Source organism: Amblyraja radiata, chromosome 2 (assembly GCF_010909765.2).
Source record: "Amblyraja radiata isolate CabotCenter1 chromosome 2, sAmbRad1.1.pri, whole genome shotgun sequence".
Classification (NCBI taxonomy): domain Eukaryota; kingdom Metazoa; phylum Chordata; class Chondrichthyes; order Rajiformes; family Rajidae; genus Amblyraja; species Amblyraja radiata.
The window spans coordinates 116,990,819-117,011,460 of NC_045957.1; the positions used below are offsets into that span (position 1 = coordinate 116,990,819).

Below are 20,642 nucleotides of genomic sequence, written 5' to 3' on the forward strand. Positions count from 1 at the left end.
GGGATATGGGGAGAAGGCAGGAACGGGGTACTGATTGGGGATGATCAGCCATGATCACATTAAATGGCGGTGCTGGCTCAAATGGCTTACTCCTGCACCTATTGTCTATTGTCTAAATTTGTTGATTCTAGAACTTAAAATAATAAGTTTAAAAACAGTGTTTTAAAATTTCCCCGTTGTCGGTTGCTTTATTATGGTGGAAATGTAAACTCAAATTACTGAACGAAACTTTCGAAAAGTTGCCAGGGGTAAACGGGATGAAAAAGGTTGGGAACCCCTGGTCTAGGACCAGAGGCCACAGCCTCAGAATAAAAGGGCGTACCTTTAGAAAGGAGATGAGGAGGAATTTCTTCAGTCGGAGGGTGGTGAATCTGTGGAATTCATTGCCACAGATGGCTGTGGAGGCCGTCAATGGATATTTTTAAGGCGGAGATTGACAGATTCTTGATTAGTGCGGGTGTCAGAGGTTATGGGGAGAAGGCAGGAGAATGGGGTTAGGAGGGAGAGATAGATCAGCCATGATTGAATGGCGGAGTAGACTTGATGGGCCGAATGGCCTAATTCTGCTACTGGAACTTGTGGAAGGGAATAATGTGAATAATGTTTAGTTATTCATATATTTAGTTGGTCATACATTTAATTTAATACAAAATGCTGGAGTAACTCAGTGGGACAGGCGGCATCTCTGGTGAGAAGGACTGGGTGACATTTTAGGTCGAGACCCTTGTTCAGGTCTCTTTTCTCTAGAGATGCTGCCTGTCCCGCTGAGTTACTCCAGTATTTTCGGGTTTAAACCAGCATCCGTAGTTCCTTCCTATATATTTAGTTTAGTTTAGGTTAGATTAGTTTAGAGATGCAGCACGGAAACAGGCCCTTCGGCCCACCGAGTCCGCACCGCACACTACCCTACACACACTAGGGACAATTTTTGTATTTATACCAAAGCCAATGAACCTACAAACCTGCACGTCTTTGGGGTGTGGGTGGAAACCAAAGCTCTCGGAGAAAACCCTTGTGGTCACGGGGAGAACGTACAAGCTCCATACAGAGAGCTCCCGTATTCGGGATAGAACCCTGGTGTCTGGCGCAGTAAGCGCCAACGTTGAGTTAGTTATCTCTGTGACTATTGCTTGTGTGGGTGCCTCTTGAGGTAAAAACAGATAAACATTTGTTGGTGCCAACCTCATCACCACTACCCACTCCAGCAAGGCAAAATGTCTAACCAGTTAATGGCTGGAATTTCTTGCGCTCAGTCTCGCTTGCATCTTTCACCCCGCCAGTTGAAGATTGCCTCAGCGTTCTTTTGACACGTGCTCCATTTTTTGCCATTTCAGAATCACTCTCTGTGTCAGCCCTACTTTCAAGTCCAAACAGCTCTACCAGGGAGGGGGGGGGGGGGGGGGAAAGGTCACTTTTATCACCTTCACTTCATAAACACAATCAGTGCAATAACAAGTTACACTCACATACATAGAACGTGGACCAACGCAGCAATGGAAACAGGCCCTTTGGCCCACATTGTCCGAGCCGAACATGATGCCAAAGACCAACTCTTATCTGCCCGCACATAATCATTAACCTTCCGTTCCCAGCATAACATGGAACGTCGACCAGAGCAGCACAAGAGCAGGCCCTTCGGCCCGCAATGTCTGTGCTGAACATGATGCCAAGACCATCACTGATCTGCCTTCTAATCCATATCCCTCCGTATTCATCTGCCTGTTCAGAAGTCTCTTGGAGATCACTATCGTCTCGGCCTCAACCACCACCCCCCCGGCAGCATGTTCCAGGCATCCACCACCCTCTGTGCAAAAGACTTGCTCTGTACAGACTAGTTCTTCACATTTTTCCCCTCTCACCGTAAAGCTGGGCCATCTGGTAATTGTTTTTCCTAAGCTGGGAAAAATGGTTCTGACTGTCTACCTTCCCTGTAATGCCGCAGAAAGTAATAATTTCATTGTTCTATCTGGGACAAGTGACAATTAAACACCATGCCTCTTGAAGGGGGACTATGTTGACTTAACCTATGTTTGTGAATGAACCTTTAAGGATTTAAAGTCAATTTTTTGACTTTGAACATAAAAATGTATAAAATGGGGTTTAGGTCTTTAGTAATATCCGTCACCCTAGGTCCTCTGTCCTGCAGTACATCTGGGAGATTGTTTGTGTCTTCCTTAGTGAAGACAGATCCAAAGTACCTGTTCAATTCGTCTGCCCTTTCCTTGTTCCCCATAATAAATTCACCTGTTTCTGTCTTCAAGGGACCCACATTTGTCTTAACTATTTTTTTCCTCTTCACATACCTAAAGAAGCTTTTACAATCCTCCTTTATATTCTGACTCTACATCTCCTGATTCTATGCCACCCCTCGCAAGGGACTGAATTTTATTCCTTACCAACAGTGCTACCCCAGAGTTTCTATATCCATGTGCCTATTTGAAAGCCTCTTTATCGTATCTGCCTCCACCACCACCTCTCGTAGCTCGTTTCAGGCACTGACTGCTCTCTGTGTAAAAAACCTTGCCCTGCACATCTCCTTTAAACTTTACCCCTCTCACCCTAAGGCTTTACTCTCGCCCTGCTGGCCTGATCTTGCACTAAACGTTATTCCCTTATCATGTATTTATACACTGTAAATGTCTCGATTGTAATCATGTATTGTCTTTCTGCTGACTAGATAGCACGCAACAAAAGCTTTTCACTGTAACTTGGTGCCCGTGACAACAAAGCAAATTGATCCGGCCTTCAGCCTTTGACATTTCCACCCCAGGAGAAAGGTTCTGACTGCAGGGCCGGATTTACGTATAAGCTTCACAAGCTTAAGCTTAGGGCCTCAAGATCTAGGGGGGCCTCGGCAGGGCCGGATTTACCTATAGGCTTCATAGGCTGAAGCCTAGGGCCTCAAAATCTCGGGGGCCTCCGGCCAAGGTGTTTTTTTCCCAGAGTTAAAAAAAATCCCGAAAAAAAAATTTCATTTTAGAATAATAGTGTTTTAAGCCGATAACTCGACACTAGCACTGGCAATAAATAAAAAGCGCAGCTTTCCAGCCCTTATCTCATTGGCCACGCTCGGCTGCATATCGGTGTCAATCTGGTGGACTCTTCCACCTTCCTCTCGTCCTGGGGGTGGGGGATTGGGAGGGGCCGCACAAGTGGAATAGCCTAGGGCCTCTCTTCATCTAAATCCAGCCTACCCTTTCTATGCCTTTCACCATTTTATGAACTTCTAGCATGATTTCCCTCAAAGGTGGACAAAAATGCTGGAGAAACTCAGCGGGACAGGCAGCATCTATGGAGCGAAGGAATAGGTGACGTTTCGGGTCGAGACCCTTCTTCAGATTGATGTGGAGGTGGGGGTGGGGGGGCAGGAAGAAGGGGCGGGGAGAAGGGGCGGGAAGAGGCGGAGACAGTGGGCTGTGGGAGAGCTGGGAAGGGGAGGGGAAAGAGGGAGAAAGTCTGAAGAAGGGTCTTCATAGATGCTCCATAGATGCTGCCTCACCCGCTGAGTTTATCCAGCATTTTTTGTCTCCTTTTGATTTTTCCAGCACCTGCAGTTCTTCCTTAATAGATTCCCCTCAACCTCTGGTATTCCAGTGAAAACAATCCAAGTTTGTCCAACCTCTGGAGATTCCTCTATAACCTTATAACCTTGTTTCGAGAGTCATAGAGTGATACAGTGTGGAAACAGGCCCTTTGGCCCAACTTGCCCCAACTGGCCAACATATCCCATCTACACTAGTCCCACCTGCCTACCTTTGGCCCATATCCCTCCAAACCTGTCCTATCCATGTACCTGTCTAACTGTTTCTTAAACGTTGGGATAGTCCCAGCCTCAACTATCTCCTCTGGCAGCTTGTTCCTCGCTTGATATATTTGTTGTGATGAAGGCAGATTTGTACAGTTGACCAATGTTGCACTGTGTTCAAATCAGTCTGAAATTAAAATGCATAGAAATTCCTTTGATGCTTGTATAGGTTTTAAATCACAAAGCATCATTTGAATTTCCAGGTCGGAGTAATGAGTTTCATTACAGCTCTGAAAGGTTACGTGTGTTGCAGTTACTGGAGGCAACCAATGGAAATACATGTATGAAATGCACATTTCGCAATAATACAAAAAAAAGCATTTGTAATGTAAAATGCGTACATGATGATTCACACATTGTGGTGGCCGGTACAATTGCAATAACTTATTAAATGAACTGCATTATTGATAGATACACAATTGAGTTTATAGTAAACCCTCGTTATAATGGACCATAGTGGGGGAATGGAGTCTGTTATTGCCGATTGTCCGCTGTAATCGAGTAAGGGATTCGCTCCAACCACCTGGTGGGTTTCAACAACAAGTTGTTTTCAAATACAAAGTTCTTTCTGATAGCTAAAAATGTATTTTTGGTGCTGCAAGCTAAAAACATGAAAGGTCGTCCGCTGTTTGGGGTACTGATTGGGAATGGTGGTGCTGGCTCGAAGGACCGAACGGCCTACTCCTGCACCTATTGTCTATTGTCTATAACACCTTGTCAATTTCAATGCCTTGTCAATTTCAATGCCTGGTCAATTTCAAAGCATCGTCAATTTCTATGGCCTCCCGCAATGCAATTAGCAGCCTGTGTGCTTAAAGACAGTCCACTATGACCAAGATCCATTATAAAGAGGTCTGTCATAACGAGGGCTCCCTGTATTTGAGTTGAATTTATATTTTCCATTATGTTTAATCCACTTTTAATCCACTTAATGATCTTTTACAGATGTTATTGCCGTTGTACGTCACCACTTTGTAACTCTTTCACTGAATGCATCCCACAACATTACCAGTCTCCAATCAGACAAATTAGTTCACCATGTGGATTTTTGTTAAAACTTTTTGAACACGGTTTGAAATCTTGAGCTTCTTTTGGAAAAAACTGGCGTGGGTCTTTTGAGAGACTGGTAAGGTGGTGGATGACACAGTTAAAATGTTACTGTTTGCTGTATCATTCAATTATACTTTGGTGAAGCAGTCAAAGCAGCCCTTCCTCCCCCTCAAGATCAGAAGATCCACTTGGTCCACCATTAAGCTGTGTCCACCTACCTTCATGCGATGATGACCAGCTGTTGGGCCCACTGAAAGGTGGGCTGCCCTGCCCATCTCTATCTGATGGTATTCGCCTTAGAGCAGGTGGGACCAGAGCAACTTTGGGGGAAGTGTGGCCAGATGGCGATTCTGGAGTTTCCTCTACAACAAGGAATAACAAAGGTATCATTCTTGTCAATATTGCTTGTTATTAAATTATCTCCGAACAAGGCGAGTAGTTGACCGAGATAAATTAGTGTCTTTTTGCACCCAATGATCCGAATAAAACATTCTTCAAGACATTTTGTGTGTCGGAGATATTGGAGCCAGGTACTATCACGACGTCTAAAAAAAATTTGGACAAGTAATGAGTAGGAAAGAAATGCAGATGCTGGTTTAGATAAAAGATAGACACAAAATGGCGGTGCTGCCTCCAAGGGCCGACTCCTGCACCTATTGTCTATGTATCTACGTAAAATGCTGGAGTAACTCAGCGGGGCAGTCTGCATAACTGGAAAGAAGGATTAGGTGAGGTTTCGGGTTGAGACCCTTCTTTATGTTTGATTGCTTGATACTTTATAAATAGTTTAGTTTAGAGACACAATGCTGAAACAGGTCCTTCGGCCCACTGAGTCCCTGCTGACCAGCGATCCCCGAACACTAGCACTATCCGACAGACTAGTGACAATTTTCAATTTTTTTTTACCAAAGCCAAAATAACCTACAAACCTGCACATCTTTGGGGTGTGGGAGGAAACCGGAGCACACGGGAAAACCCACGTGGTCACGGGGAGAACGTACAAACTCCGGATAGACAGCAACCCCTGATCAGGATCGAATCCGGGTCTCTGGTGCTGTAAGGCAGCAACTCTACCGCTGCGCCACCGTGCCGCCCCAGTGATCTCAATAAAACACTGTTTATCGAAGTTTGTTTGATTTACTTTAGAGATACAGAGCGGAAACACGGATCCGCGCAGACCAGCGATTCCCGCACATTAACACTGCCCACTAGGGACAATCTTTACATTTACCAAGCCAATTTACCTACAAACCCGAACGTCATTGGAGTGTGGGAGGAAACCGAAGATCTCGGAGAAAACCCCATGCAGGTCACGGGGAGAACGTACAAACTCCGTACAGACAGCACCCGCAGTCGGGATCGAACCCGGGTCTCCAGCGCTGCATTCGCTGTAAGGCAGCAACTCTACCACTGCGCCACCGTGACCGATCCATTGATTGATTGATAGTTTATTATCACATGTGACATGTCACAGTGAAATACTTTTTTTTGCTTACCGCACACAAAGTATGCACAAGCTCACCACGTATAGGGCACCGGCTTTATTCATTTATTTATTTATTTATTAGTTATTTATTTCGGACAGGATAAAAGAATAAAAAGCAAGTGTGAAACAGCATACAAAAAACAAAACAAAAATATTTATAAAGTGTCATAAACAATATCTATAAATAAATGAAATCATGTGTCCGAAAAGGAGCAGGAAGAAGCCAAAGCTTATTAATTCCCACCCCTTATTCAACTATCTCATACAAATTTAGCAGCTATATGTACACCATATGTACACCAGCCACTATATGTACACCAAATTATTTACATTTGAACACTAATCAAATATTTACAAAGCCATACAAAAAAGAAAAAAGAAAAAGAAAAGAAAAACCCGCATATACTATACAGTATCTTAGTCATATATACAACCCATCACCCTATAATCACCCTTCCCAATACAATCAGTATAACAAATATCACAATCACCTATCCTCATCCCAATATCCTTTTAAACAAGTGTTTTTGTACATCTTTTTAAACTGAATTATGCTTGTGCTAAGTTTTATCTCCTGTTCCAGACCATTCCACAAATTCACACCACAGATTGCTATGCACATACTTTTAAGAGTTGTTCTGACATTGAGTTTTATAAAATTATGTTCCCCTCTCAAATTATACCCACCCTGTCTTTCCATAAACAGTTTTTGTATATTTCTTGGAAGTAAATTATTTCTTGCTTTGTTCATGATTTGCGCAGTCTTAAACTTAACCAGATCGGTGAACTTCAGTGTATGTGACTTTAAGAATAATAAATTGGTATGTTCAAGATATCCAACGTTATTGATAATTCTTATTGCTCTTTTTTGTAATGTGCATAACGGCTGTAGGTTGTTTTTGTAGGTGTTACCCCATATCTCCACACAGTAACTCAGATATGGCAATATGAGTGTATTATACAGAGTATGTAATGATTTGTGGTCCAGAATGTGTCTTGATTTTCCCAATATTGCTATAGACTTTGCCAGTTTTGCTTTGACGTGGTTTATATGTGGTTTGCAGCAGATTTTGTGGTCTAAGATCACACCAAGAAATTTATTTTCATATACTCTTTCTATACTTATGTTATCTATTTTCAATTGTACTTGAGGGTTTGTTTTATGTTTTCCAACTAGCATAATCTTTGTTTTGCTTAAATGTAGAGACAATTTGTTGACATCAAACCACTGTTTTAATTTATTCATTTCTGATGTGATGACTTCCAAAAGCTGCTTCAAATTGTCACCGGAACAAAAAAAATTCGTATCATCGGCAAATATAATCAATTTCAGTATATTTGATACTTTACATATGTTATTAATGTACATTATGAAAAGCTTTGGACCTAACACAGACCCTTGAGGTACTCCGTTAAATGCACAAACGGGTTTAGTGTGATGAGAAGTACCATTAATCTGTTGAACCACCTTCCATTGGGCAAAGCAGCGGCAGTCCAAAATATGTAACCAACCATCATTAAAATAGATCTGAACCTCTTATTTATTTATGTTAACATTGAACGTTATGTTATATTGAATTTCTGTTATGTTATATTACTTATGTTTAATATTAGAAATGATGGATTAATATCTTTCAATCGAGTCTTACAGTGTGGAGACAGGCCCTTTGGCCCAACTTGACCACGCCGACCAACATGCCCCATCTACACTAGTTCCACCTGCCTGCGTTTTGGTCCATTTCCCTCCAAGACTGTCCTACGCATGTACCTGTCCAAATGTTTAATTAACCATTGTGATAGTCCCTGGCTCAACTACCTCCTACGACAGCTCGTTCCATACACCCACTCGTATGGCCCTCGGGTTCCCTTTAAATCTTTTCCCCCTCACCTTGCGTGGAGATACAAACACCTACCAGACAAAGGAAAGATAGTAGGTAGACAAAAATGCTGGAGAAACTCAGCGGGTGAGGCAGCGTCTATGGAGCGAAGGAAATAGGCAACGTTTCGGGTCGGTTTCGAAACTGACCCAAAACGTCGTCTATTTCCTTTGTTCCATAGATGCTGCCTCACCCGCTGAGTTTCTCCAGCATTTTTGTCTACCTTCGATTTTCCAGCATCTGCAGTTCCTTCTTAAACAAAGGAAAGACAGTATTGGATTACAAATTATAATGTTGTGAGGAAGTGCAGTAAACCTGAAGGATTTTTAAACATCAGCAGAGGATGAACGAGACTCTAGAACAGAAAGGAAAAAATATAGTGAGAAAAATTATAAAAGAAATATAAGAAATAAGAGATTGCGAAAATCCTTACAGTCGAGTAGAGAATGGAGCGACTGGGCTTGTATTCACTGTCATTTAGAAGGATGCGAGGGGATCTTACAGAAGAAACATATACAATTGTTAAGGGATTGGACAGGGTAGATGCAGGAAAAATGTTCCTGATGTTGGGGAAGTCCAGAACCAGGGGTCACACAGTTTACATAGAAACATAGAAAATAGGTGCACGAGTAGGCCATTCGGCCCTTCGAGCCTGCACCGCCATTCAATATGATCATGGCTGATCATCCAACTCAGTATCCCATCCCTGCCTTCTCTCCATACCCCCTGATCCCTTTAGCCACAAGGGCCACATCTAACGCCCTCTTAAATGTAGCCAATGAACTGGCCTCAACTACCTTCTGTGGCAGAGAATTCATTAAGAATAAAGGGTTGGCCATTTTGGACTGAGATGAGGAAAAGCTTCTTCACCCAGAAAGTTGCAAATCTGTGGAATTCTCTGCCACAGAAGGCAGTGGAGGCCAATTCACTCGAGAGAGAGAGATAGATTTAGCTCTTAGGGCTAAAGGAATCAAGGGATATGGGGGAAAAAGCAGGAACGGGGTACTGATTTTAGATGATCAGCCATGGTCATATAGAATGGCGTTGCTGGCTCGAAGGGCCGAATGGCCTACTCCTGCTCCTATGCTTCTATGTAATGCCTCGCCAGCAGCCTGTGTGTTATTTAGACTTTTTTTAAATTTTAGCGTGTCTGAAATGTATGTTTTAATGTTTCTCGGTATGTTTTATGTGGGGGGTGGGGGGGGGAGGAATAGGGGGAAACCGTTTTCAGTCACTTACCTCGCCGAAGATGCGATTTTTTTCCATGTCACATCCCAGTCCCCCCCGCGGCCTAACAACTGGATTGGTGCGGCCTTTCTTGGAGACCGGCCCGGAGCTTCAAACCGCAAGCGCGATGCCGGCATACCATCGCGGAGCGGGTGATCCGTTGCCGAGGATCGCCAGCGATGGAGCTCCGACCGCGGGGCCTGTGGACTTTAACACCGTGAAGCCCGCGGTGTCCGGTAAGAAGCGGCCGACTCGGGAGCTCCATGCCGCGGAGTGTTTCCGTTCCGTCTCGACGCCAGAGTTTTGAACATCCCGACGAGAGGGCTTGAACAGCGGACCGTCGCCAACGACCCCGTTCACGGGTGAACAAAGGAGGAAGATGACTGAACTTTATTGCCTTCCATCACGGTGAGGAATGTTGATTACATTGTGTGGATGTTTATGTGAAATTTATTGTGTATTGCGTTCTTTTTACTTGTATGTCTGAATGGTAACTCAAATATCACTGTACCTTAATTGGTGCATGTGACACTAAATGTGAACTTGAACTTGAACCTCTAGAAGTAATGCAGTAATAAGAAGTCAGAGGGCGGCCGTGGCTGTGGGAGAGTGGGGGCTGTCCCGAGGGATGCGCTCCTTCGGCCGCTTACAACTTGGAGCTCGGGTTCAGAGTGCCCAGTCACCTATGGCTTGTGTGGGAAAATGACCCGCACCCTCCCGTCTCCACCGGCCAGTGATGTGATGGACGCGGGGGTCTGGACCAATCGCTGACAAGTCCCCGCCCCCCCCCCCCACCCCCCCCGGCGATGTCATGTCCGTTATTTGACTTTTCGGCAGAGCGGCTATTCGGTGAGTTTGGAAGCCGTGAAGGCCAAGTCAGTGGATATTTTTAAGGCAGAGATAGATAGATTCTTGATTAGTACGGGTGTCAGAGGTTATGGGGAGAAGGCAGGAGAATGGAGTTCGGAGGGAGAGATAGATCGGCCACGATTGAATGGTGGAGTAGACTTGATGGGCCAAATTCTACTCCTATTCCCTACGACCTTATGATTCCTTCTCTCCAGAGATGCCGCCTGTCCCGCTGAGTTACCCCAGCATTTACTGACGGCGTCTCATAGCGACTCTACCGCTGAGCCACCGTGCCCCCCCCCCTGTGTGAGGGAAGGGCCAACTCTGGATGTGTGGAGCTACAATACTGAGTCCACTCACCTGCGCTCCAACTGGGCCTGGGCTTCTGAGGAATACTCGGACGACCCACGTTGCTGGGCTTGGGGATCTGTGGCGGCGTTTTCGGACTGGTGGGTGTGCTGGAGGAACCTTTCGGCTTCACCGCTTCGGTCTTGGGCTCAGGCTTCGCGAGTACCTCCGGTGAAGTTACCGCGGGATCTCCCCTCTGATCTTTGGCTAATAGGGCGAGAAGAAGCGCTGAGAAACACAAAGACCGTGCGGTGCATTTTGTTCTCTTAAGAATCTGATGCAGAGAATGCTCAGCCATACAGCGTGGAAACAGGCCCTTCGGCCCAACTTGCCCATGCCGACCAACATGCCCCATCTACACTGGTCACACCTGCCGGCGCTTGGTCCATATCCCTCCAAACCTGTCCTATCCATATACCTGTCTAAATGTTTCTTAAAAGTTGGAATAGTCCCAGCCTCAACTACTTCCAATGGCGGTTCATTCCATACACCCACCACCCTTGATGTGAAAACGTTACCCCTCAGGTTTCTATTAAGTTTTTCTCCCCCCTCACTTTAAACTTATGTCCTCTGGGTCTTGATTCCCCTACTCTGAACATGAGACTCTGTGCATCCAACCGATCTATTCCTCTCATGATTTTATACACCTTGATAAGATCACCCCTCATCCTCCTGCACTCCCAGCAATAAAGTCTTGTTTAGAGTTTAAGGTTTGGGGGTACAGTGTGGAAACAGGCCCTTCGGCCCATCGAGTCCATGCTGACCATTGCACTAGTTCTATGTTTTCCCACTTCAGCATCCTACACACGAGGGGGACAATTACAGAAGCCAATTAACCTACAAACCCGCACATCACTGGCACGTGGGAGGAAACCGGAGCACCCAGGGAAAACCCACGTGGTCACAGGGAGAACGTGCAAACTTCGTATAATAATAATAATAACAATAAACTTTATTTCGGAATCAAGGTCCAGACAAGGGACAACATTATATAAAAATGCATTGCATATTAAAAACAGCATAAAATACATAAAATCTTAGTATATCACTTATAAAGGCATCATAAATTATGTATTAAAAAAGGCACAATACATGAATTAAAATCCCGTATAAAAAGAATGATCAATGTCCTACAACGAGACAACGATACCAGTGTCTCCACAACTGGGATTCGTAGCATGTAGTGCTAAACCTTATGTTTGACAAGGTCACAATAATTACATTTTTAGTCATTTATCCTGCAGATGAATTTATACATGATTTCTTAAGTAGATAGCATATAGATAGCACATAGTCAGGATCGAACCTGGGTCTCTGGCGCTGTAAGGCACAAACTCTACCGCTGCGCCACTGTGCCGCCAAGAGAACGTGGGGAACGGGGTAAGGATGGAGAGATAAATCTGCCATAATTGAATGGTGGATTAGACTTGGCTGATCTATCTTTCCCTCTCAACCCCATTCCCCACATTCTCTTGGCGGCACAGTGGCGCAGCGGTAGAGTTGCTGCCTCACGGCGCCAGAGACTCAGGTTCGATCCCACTCTCCTGCCTTCTCCCCATAACTCCAGTACTAATCAAGAATTCAGCCTTAAAAATATCCATTGACTTGGCCTCCATGGCCCTTTGTGCCAAAGAATTACACAGATTCACCACCCTCTGACTAAAGAAATTCCAACACATCTCCTTCCGAAAAAAAATGCCCTGTCCCACTTGGCGATATTTTCGGCGACTGCCGGCATCATTGACTGACGTATCAGGATTGCCGAAAGATTTTGAACATTTCAAAATCCAGCGGCGACAAAAAAAAATGTTGCGACACTTGAGGAAACAGCGCGACTTTTTCGGTGACCTGGTACGTCCGTCAATGATGCTGGCAGTCGCCCAAAAAAATAGGCAAGTGGGACAGGCCCTAAAGTCTTTTTACTCTGAGGCTGTGGCCTTTGGTCCTAGCCTCTCCCACTAGTGGAAACATCCTCTCCACATCCACTCTATCCAGGCCTGTCTGGAAGTACAGGTTTGTAGGTTTGATTGGCTTGGTAAATGTAAAAAAAATTCTCCCCTAGTGTGTGTAGGATGGTGTTAGTGTGTGGGGATCGCTGCTCGGCGCGGACTCGGTGGGCCGAAGGGCCTGTTTCCGCGCTGTTTCTCTAAATTAAACTAAACTGCACACAACACTACAAATATGGCCGAGCCAAAGTCTTGTAAAGCTGCCCAAATAAACTAGGCACAACAATCTAATGAAAAATATTCTGAAGATTTTGCACGTGCTGCTTGTGTTTGTCTGCCTGCCACTATTCTTCTCTGCCACCATGTGATCCATACCCCTCCATCCCCTGCACATCCATGTGCCTATCTAAAAGCCTCTTAAAATGTTATGAATGTATCTGCCTCTGCCACAACCACCACCCCCGGTAGCCTGCACCACACACCCACCACTCTCTGCCTGAATAACTTACCCCGCATATCTCCTTTAAGCCTAACTCCTCTCACCTTCAACCTACAGTACGTCCTCCAGTCTTTGACCATTTCTAGCCGTGGAAAAAGGTTCTGACTGTCCACCCTACCTATGAGTCTCATACTTTTTACGTCCTTCTATCAGGTCTCCACCCGGCCTTACAGCTGGTTTGGTGCGGTCTTTCCTGGAGTCGGGCCCAGAGCTTCAGCGGCGGCGCGGCGGGAACATTAACATCACGGAGCGGGGCCGTCCCCTTGCCGGGGGTCGCCAGAGAAGAGCTCCGACCGCTGGCCTGCGGCCTACAACATCTGGAAGTCACAGTCTGTGGAACTACTGGCGGCAGGCGTGGAGCGGACTTTACTTCGCCATCGTGGAGCGGGCGATCCAGCGCCGGGGGTCGCCGGAGAAGAGCTCCAACCGCCGGCCTGAGGCCTACAACATCTTGGCGCCTCGGTCTCCGGTAAGGAGGTGGCCGATTTGGGAGCTCCGGGTCGCGGGGTGTGCTCGACCTGTCCCGACGTCGGCGTTCCGACCATCCGACTAGAGGGCTTGAACATTGGGCCGTCCGTAGCGGCGACTACAGAGGGTCAGGGCCCCGACCACGGGTGAACAAGGGAGGAGGAAGAGGAGGACTGTGTGAACTGTATTGCCTTCCACCACAGTGAAGAATGCTGTGGTGGATGTCTGTGTTGAATTATGTTGTGTATTGTGTCCTTATCTATTTGTAACATTGCATGGTAAATTACATTTCACTGCACCTTATGGTGCATGTGGCAAATACATTTGAACTTGAACTTCTGGCATTCCAGAGAAAACAATCCAAGTCTGTCCAACCTCCCCTTATTAGCTAACACCTTCTAATCCAGAAGAAGGATCTCAACCCCAAAACGTCACCCATTCCTTCTCTCCAGGGATGACCTTCTGAGTTACCGCAGCATTGTGTGTGTTTATCGTCGGTGTCAACCAGCATCTGCAGTTCCTTCCTACACATCATTCTAATCAGCCTCTTCTAAAACCGTTCAACCATTCCCTGTGGCTAATATCCCCCAATACAAGAGTCATCCTTGTAAACCTTCACTGCAGCCTTTCCAAAGCCTCCACGTCCTTCTGGTAAATGGGGCGGCACAGTGGCGCAGCGCTAGAGTTGCTGCCTTACAGCGAATGCAGCGCCGGAGACCCGGGTTCGATCCCGACTAAGGGCCTGTTTCCGTGCTGTATCTCTAAACTAAACTAAACTGCACTCAACACTACAAATACAGCCGAGCCAAAGTCTTATAAAGTTGCCCAAATAAACTAGGCACAACAATCTAATGAAAAATATTCTGAGGAAGGTTCTCGACCCAAGACGTCACTTATTTATTTTCTCCTGAGATGCTGCCTGACCTGCTGAGTTACTCCAGCTTTTTGTGACTATCTTCAGCATCAGCAGTTCCTTCCGACACAAAAAATGTTTACCGTTGTGTGCTGCAATAATGAACGTACCTGTTTTACATTGGTGTGCAATCTTAGCATACACATCCTCAGGATTTGCTTTATTAAACTTAGTGTGATACAGTGTGGAAACAGGCCCTTCAGCCCAACCTGCCCACATCGACCAACATGTCCCATCTGCACTAGCCCCACCTACCAGCGCTTGGTCCATATCCCTCTAAAACCGTCTTATCCACGTACCTGTCCAAATATGTAGGAAGGGACCGCAGATGCTGGTTGTAAACAAAGATAGACGCAAAATGCTGGAGTAACTCAGCGGGTCAGGCAGCACCACTGGAGAAACGGAATAGGTGACATTTCGGGTTGAGACCTTTCTTCAGACTCAGAGCTTCAACTTGAAGAAGGATCTCGACTCGAAACGTCACCTATTTATTTTCTCCAGAGATGCTGCCTGACCCGCTGAGTTTTGCTTAGAGATACAGCTCAGAAACAGGCTCTTCGGCCCACCAATACTGTGCCGGCCAGCGATCCCCGCACACTAACAATATCCTACACACACACTGGGGACAATGTACAATTATACCAAGCCAATTGAGCTGCATCCTGTTCATCTTTGGAGTGTTGGAGGAAACCGGAGCACCCGGAGAAAACCCACGCAGGTCACGGGGAGAACGTGCAAACTCCGAACATAGTTGGGATCGAACCCGGGTCTCTGGCGCTGTGAGGCAACTCTACCGCTGCGCCACCGTGCCGGCCTGAGTTACTGCAGTATTTTGTGTCCACCCGTCTAAATTTTCCTAACTTGAACTCACCTCTTCCCGTTTCATCCACTTGGTCGGCACTTGACAAATTCTCATGAAATTCCTTATTTCCTGCTTCGTTTTCTAGTTTCTGAAAGGACACCAAAATTACAGGAAAAATGTTAGCGCTCAAACAATCAAACCAGTTCCTTAATAGCTCCATGTCCTTGAAGGTGCAGTTCCAATGTAGAGGCTCAACACTTAATGTTGACGCTCTGTGTGAAAAGGTGTTTCCTCATCTCCATTCTAAACGGCCTACCCCTTATTCTTAAACTGTGGCCCCTGGTTCTGGACTCCTCCAACATCGGCAACATGTTACAATCGCTCTACACCCTTTAATCTTTACACACTCTTAAATCGCTACTCCTACAGCACATCCTTACACTGTGAACGGCTCGATTGTGATCACGTCTTGTCTTTCCGCTGACTGGTTCGCACGCAACAAAAGCTTTCCCCTGTACCTCGGTAAACGTGACAATAATACCAAACTCAACAAAACTTAACCAAAGATTCTGCAGGCTGTGAAAACCAAAGATCTTATAGCGGAGCAAGATGGGTTACACTCACGCAAACGTGTAGTACGCTCATGGGCGGATTCATGGGTGATTATATGACCCATTTTAGCAACCAGCCCCCGCCATCTTGCTCCGCCATCTTGTTCCGCAATCTTGCTTCCGGTCAAAGATCGGATCTTTGTTTCCGCAGCGGGGAGAGGGAGTGTGGGGCCCGGGGAGAGGGAGTGTACGGCCCGGGGAGAGGGAGTGTACGGCCCTGGGAGAAGGAGTGCGGGTCCCGGGGAGATGGAGTGCGGGGCCCGGGGGGAAGGAGTGTACGGCCCGGGGAGAGGGAGTGTGGGGCCCGGGGAGATGGAGAGTGGGGCCCGGGGAGATGGAGTGTGGGGCCCGGGGAGATGGAGTGCGGGGCCCGGGGAGATGGAGTGTGGGGCCCGGGGAGATGGAGAGTGGGGCCCGGGGAGATGGAGAGTGGGGCCCGGGGAGAGAGGGTGTGGGGCCCGGGGAGATGGAGTGTGGGGCCCGGGGAGATGGAGTGTGGGGCCCGGGGAGATGGAGTGTGGGGCCCGGGGAGATGGAGTGCGGGGCCCGGGGAGATGGAGAGTGGGGCCCGGGGAGATGGAGTGCGGGGCCCGGGGAGATGGAGTGCGGGGCCCGGGGAGATGGAGTGTGGGGCCCGGGGAGATGGAGTGTGGGGCCCGGGGAGATGGAGTGTGGGGCCCGGGGAGATGGAGTGTGGGGCCCGGGGAGATGGAGTGCGGGGCCCGGGGAGATGGAGTGTGGGGCCCGGGGAGATGGAGTGCGGGGCCCGGGGAGATGGAGTGTGGGGCCCGGGGAGATGGAGTGCGGGGCCCGGGGAGATGGAGTGCGGGGCCCGGGCTTTGGTGAAAACACTAATTTGGGGACTTTTGGTATCACCCAAAGCAACTTCCCTTCCATTGAAGATAGAAACCAAATGCTGGAGTAACTCAGCGGGACAGGCAGCATCTCTGGAGAGACGGAATGGGTGACGTTTTGGGTCGAGAACCTTCTTCCGACTGAAAGTCACAGAAAATGGAAACAAGAGATACAGACGATGATGCAGAGAGATGTGGAACAAATGAATGAGAGATATGCAAAATAGTAACAATGGTAAAGGAAACGCCATGGTCAGCTGTTTGCTGGGTGAGAACGAGAAGCTGGTGTGACACGGATGGGGGAGGGGTGGAGAGAGAGGGAATGCCGGGGTTACTTGAAGTTAGAGAAATCAATATTCATACCACTGGGCTGTAAGCTGCCCATGTGAAATTTGAGATGCTGTTCCTCCAATTTGCGTTTAGCCTCACTCTGACAATGGAGGAGGCCCAGGACAGAAAGGTCAGTGTGGGAATGGGAAGGAGAAGTAAAGTGTTTAGCCACCGGGAGATCAGGTAGGTTCAGGCGGACTGAGCGAAGGTGTTCCGCGAAACGATCGCCCAGTCTACGTTTGGTCTCGCCGATGTGTAAGAGTCCACATCTTGAACAACAGGTGCAGTAGATGAGGTTGGAGGAGGTGCAAGTGAACCTTTGCCGAACCTGAAAGGACAGTCTGGGTCCCGGGACAGAGACGAGGAAGGAGGTTTAGGGACAGGCGTTGCATCTCCTTCCATTTAGCCCAGCTACATTTCACGCTGCCTCGACAAGGCCGGCAACATAATCAAGGGCCAGTCTCACCCTGATCGCTCCCTCTTCTCCACTCTCCCATGGGGCGAGAGGTACAGAAGTGTGAAAACGCACACCTTCATATTCAGGGACAGTTTCTTCCCAGTTGTTATCAGGCAACTGAACCATCCTATCACTATCAGGGAGTGGAGTCGAGCTACTATCTACCTCACTGGAGACCCTCAAACTATCTTTAATTGGATTTTACTGGACTTTATCTTGCATTAAATGTTATTCCCTTCATCCAGTATCTGTACACCATGGATGGTTTGATTGTAATCACGTATTGTCTTTCCGCCCACTGGATAGCCCGCAGCAAAAAAGCTTTTCACTGTACCTCGGTACACGTGACAATAAACTAAAGTATTGGTTTCACTTTAGCAGTCTACGATGTTCAACGATCATCGTCATTTGCCTGTGGGGGGCACGGAGGCGCAGCGGTAGAGTTGCTGCCTCACAGCGCCAGAGACCCGGGTTCGATCCCGACTACGGGATGCTGTCTGTACGGAGTTTGTACGTCCTCCCCATGAGTTGTCTCCGAGATCTTCAGATTCCTCCCACATTCCAAAGATGGCAGGTTTGTAGGCTAATTCACTTGGTATAAATGTAATACAATTGTCCCTAGTGTGTGTAGGGTAGTGTCAATGTGCGGGGATCGCTGGTCGGCGCGGACTCGGTGGGCCGAAGGGCCTGTTTCCGCACTGTCTCTCTAAATTAAACTAAACTAAACTAAAGGCATTAGGAATGAAGGAATAAAACACTGAATCAAAAGAGCAGGCGCAGGTGCCCAATGGGTTAAAGGATGAGCAACAAGGGGAAAATATAACACAACTAATTCGGAATTGATAGTGTACTCAGCATCGATTGTAACCAAACACCAATTGAGCAAAGGCCCTTGGCTAGAAGGGAAAGAGCATTGCGTGTTGATTCATTGTTGGAGCTGCCTTGGGAAGGGATAGCTGGCAGACTGATTGGAGCCCTGTTGGGTATTCAAGGGCACTTGCTTCATTGACAGGGACGGCAGGGTGGAGCAGCGGTAGAGTTGCTGCCTCGCAGCGCCAGAGACCCGGGTTTGATCCCGACTACGGGTGCTGTCTGCACGGAGTTTGTACGTTCTCCCCGTGACATGCGTGGGTTTTTCCCGCGCACCAAAGATGTGCGGGTTTGTAGGTTAATTGGCTTTGGTGAAAACGTAAAATTGTCCCCAAGGGTGTGTAGGAAGGTGTTAATGTGCGGGGACCGCTGGTGGGCGCGGACTCGGTGGGCTGAAGGGCCTGTATCCGCGCTGCATCTCTAAACTAAACTAAGTTAAGTGAAAAATGGAGGGAGAGGGAATAGGCCGATGTGGGACACCGGGATTTGACACTGAATTTTGCCCGGATAAAAGACGTCAAAAGCAGATGATATAACACACACGGGCTGTCATGGATCCTAGAATATAAAAACTGTGATGTCATGCTGAGGAAAAACACAAAATGTTGAAGTAACTCAGCGGGACAGGCAGCATCTCTGGAGAGAAGGAATGGGTGACGTTTCTGTACCTCTATAAGGTGCTGGTCAGAACGCATTTGGAGTATTGTGAGCAATTTTGGGCACCATGTCTGAGGAATGATGTGTTGGCGTTGGAGAGGGTCCAGAAGAAAATTATGAGAATTATCCCAGGAATGAGTGGGTTAACACATGATGAGTGCTTGACGGCACTGGGCCTGTACTCGTTGGAATTTAGAAGGATGAGGGGTTCATTGAAACGTACAGAATAGTGAAAGGCCCGGATAGAGTGGATGTGGAGAAGATGTTTCCACCAGTGGGAGAGTCTAGGACCAGAGGTCAAAGCCTCAGAGTAAGAGGATGTACCTTTAGAAAAGAGACGAGGAGGAATTTCTTCAGTCAGAGGGTGGTGAATCTGTGGAATTCATTGCCACAGAGGGGATCATGACAGAAGCCTCCTCGTGGCGATCACCGGAAACGACGACACGATGCACTCAGTGACGCGTCGGGCGCTCAATTCTGTCAACATGTTGGACGACGATGGAAGCCAACGGCGAGCTATCCGTTGTCCGGCACACGAGTGATCAAATTGCCACAGAACGCTGTGGAGGCCAAGTCAGCGGATATTTTTAAGGCGGAGATTGACTTGATTAGTACGGGTGTCGGGGTTATGGGGAGAAGGCAGGAGAATGGGATTGAGAGGGAGAGATGGTTGAATGGCGGAGTAGACTTGATGGGCCGAATGGCCTAATTCTGCTCCTAGAACTAATGAAGGTGAATTCCCATCTCTCCTCACCTCCAATGTAATGGCACTGAATTCACCAATTCTAGGTCACTGCATAACCTTCCCCCACTACCTCCTTCCCCCTTTAACTCCACACTGCCCCCCCTCCCCCCCCAACCTTGTGTGTGGATACAGTATATATATATATATATATATATATATAAAAACTAGACTAAGTGGCCATGGGTCCCATGCTCACAAGGGAGGGCTGGTCCCCCGACGCAATATTCCACCTCTCCACCAATTCCAATATTGGTGGCCAGGGGGGGGGGTAGGGGCTTTCTGGAGTGCTGGTATGGGTTCTTGGGGTGGCAGCTCAGTCACTCAAGCCTGATCTGCTGGCAGCTCACTCACGGCTGGTGGGCTGGCAGTTAACTCATGGCTATTCCTTGAAACTCCATTTCAAGCAGGGTGCAAGTTTCATTCCATTTCAAGCAGGGTGCAAGGCCACCAAAATCAAATGCAGCTTCATACCATTTCATGCAGGGTGAAACCACCATAAAACCACACAAAACACCAGACTTACAGTTCAGTAGACATTCAGAGTGTTCAGTTGATTCACAGCTCAGACAGAGTCGTGACCTCTCCCTCCCCCATCTGAGCCACACCCACACTTCCGGGTTTTATAACCCTTCCCCCCTCCCACCGGAAAAGGTGTGGCCTTCATGGCGTGATTGACAGGATAGAGATTCTCAACATTTTTTAAACACTAATAACACTTTTATTTTTCATTGATGGGAAGAATTCTCTGCACCTGCTGAACGGAGGGGGACTGAGTAAGATGGCCAAAACTCACAGCCGTAAGTGGTAGCGTTTTATCTAAAATCAATGTAAAGTGCACACAGGAAGTA

At 47.3% G+C, this 20,642-nt stretch overlaps 1 protein-coding gene across 4 annotated transcripts in view; it reads right to left on the reverse strand.

The window, feature by feature from the left end:
• The window catches only part of carmil1 (capping protein regulator and myosin 1 linker 1), a 320,941-nt gene that overhangs the window by 6,019 nt on the left and 294,280 nt on the right, over positions 1-20,642 (reverse strand). For 2 of the 4 annotated variants that reach the window (XM_033014166.1, XM_033014164.1), the window contains 4 exons: positions 15,340-15,418; positions 10,655-10,870; positions 5,074-5,217; positions 1,224-1,376 (listed from right to left, as the gene is read on the reverse strand). In XM_033014166.1, coding sequence (XP_032870057.1) covers positions 1,224-1,376; positions 5,074-5,217; positions 10,655-10,870; positions 15,340-15,418 — 592 coding nt within the window. The remainder of the gene's footprint in view (positions 1-1,223; positions 1,377-5,073; positions 5,218-10,654; positions 10,871-15,339; positions 15,419-20,642) is intronic. The other 2 variants (XM_033014169.1, XM_033014174.1) reach the window with 2 other exon arrangements.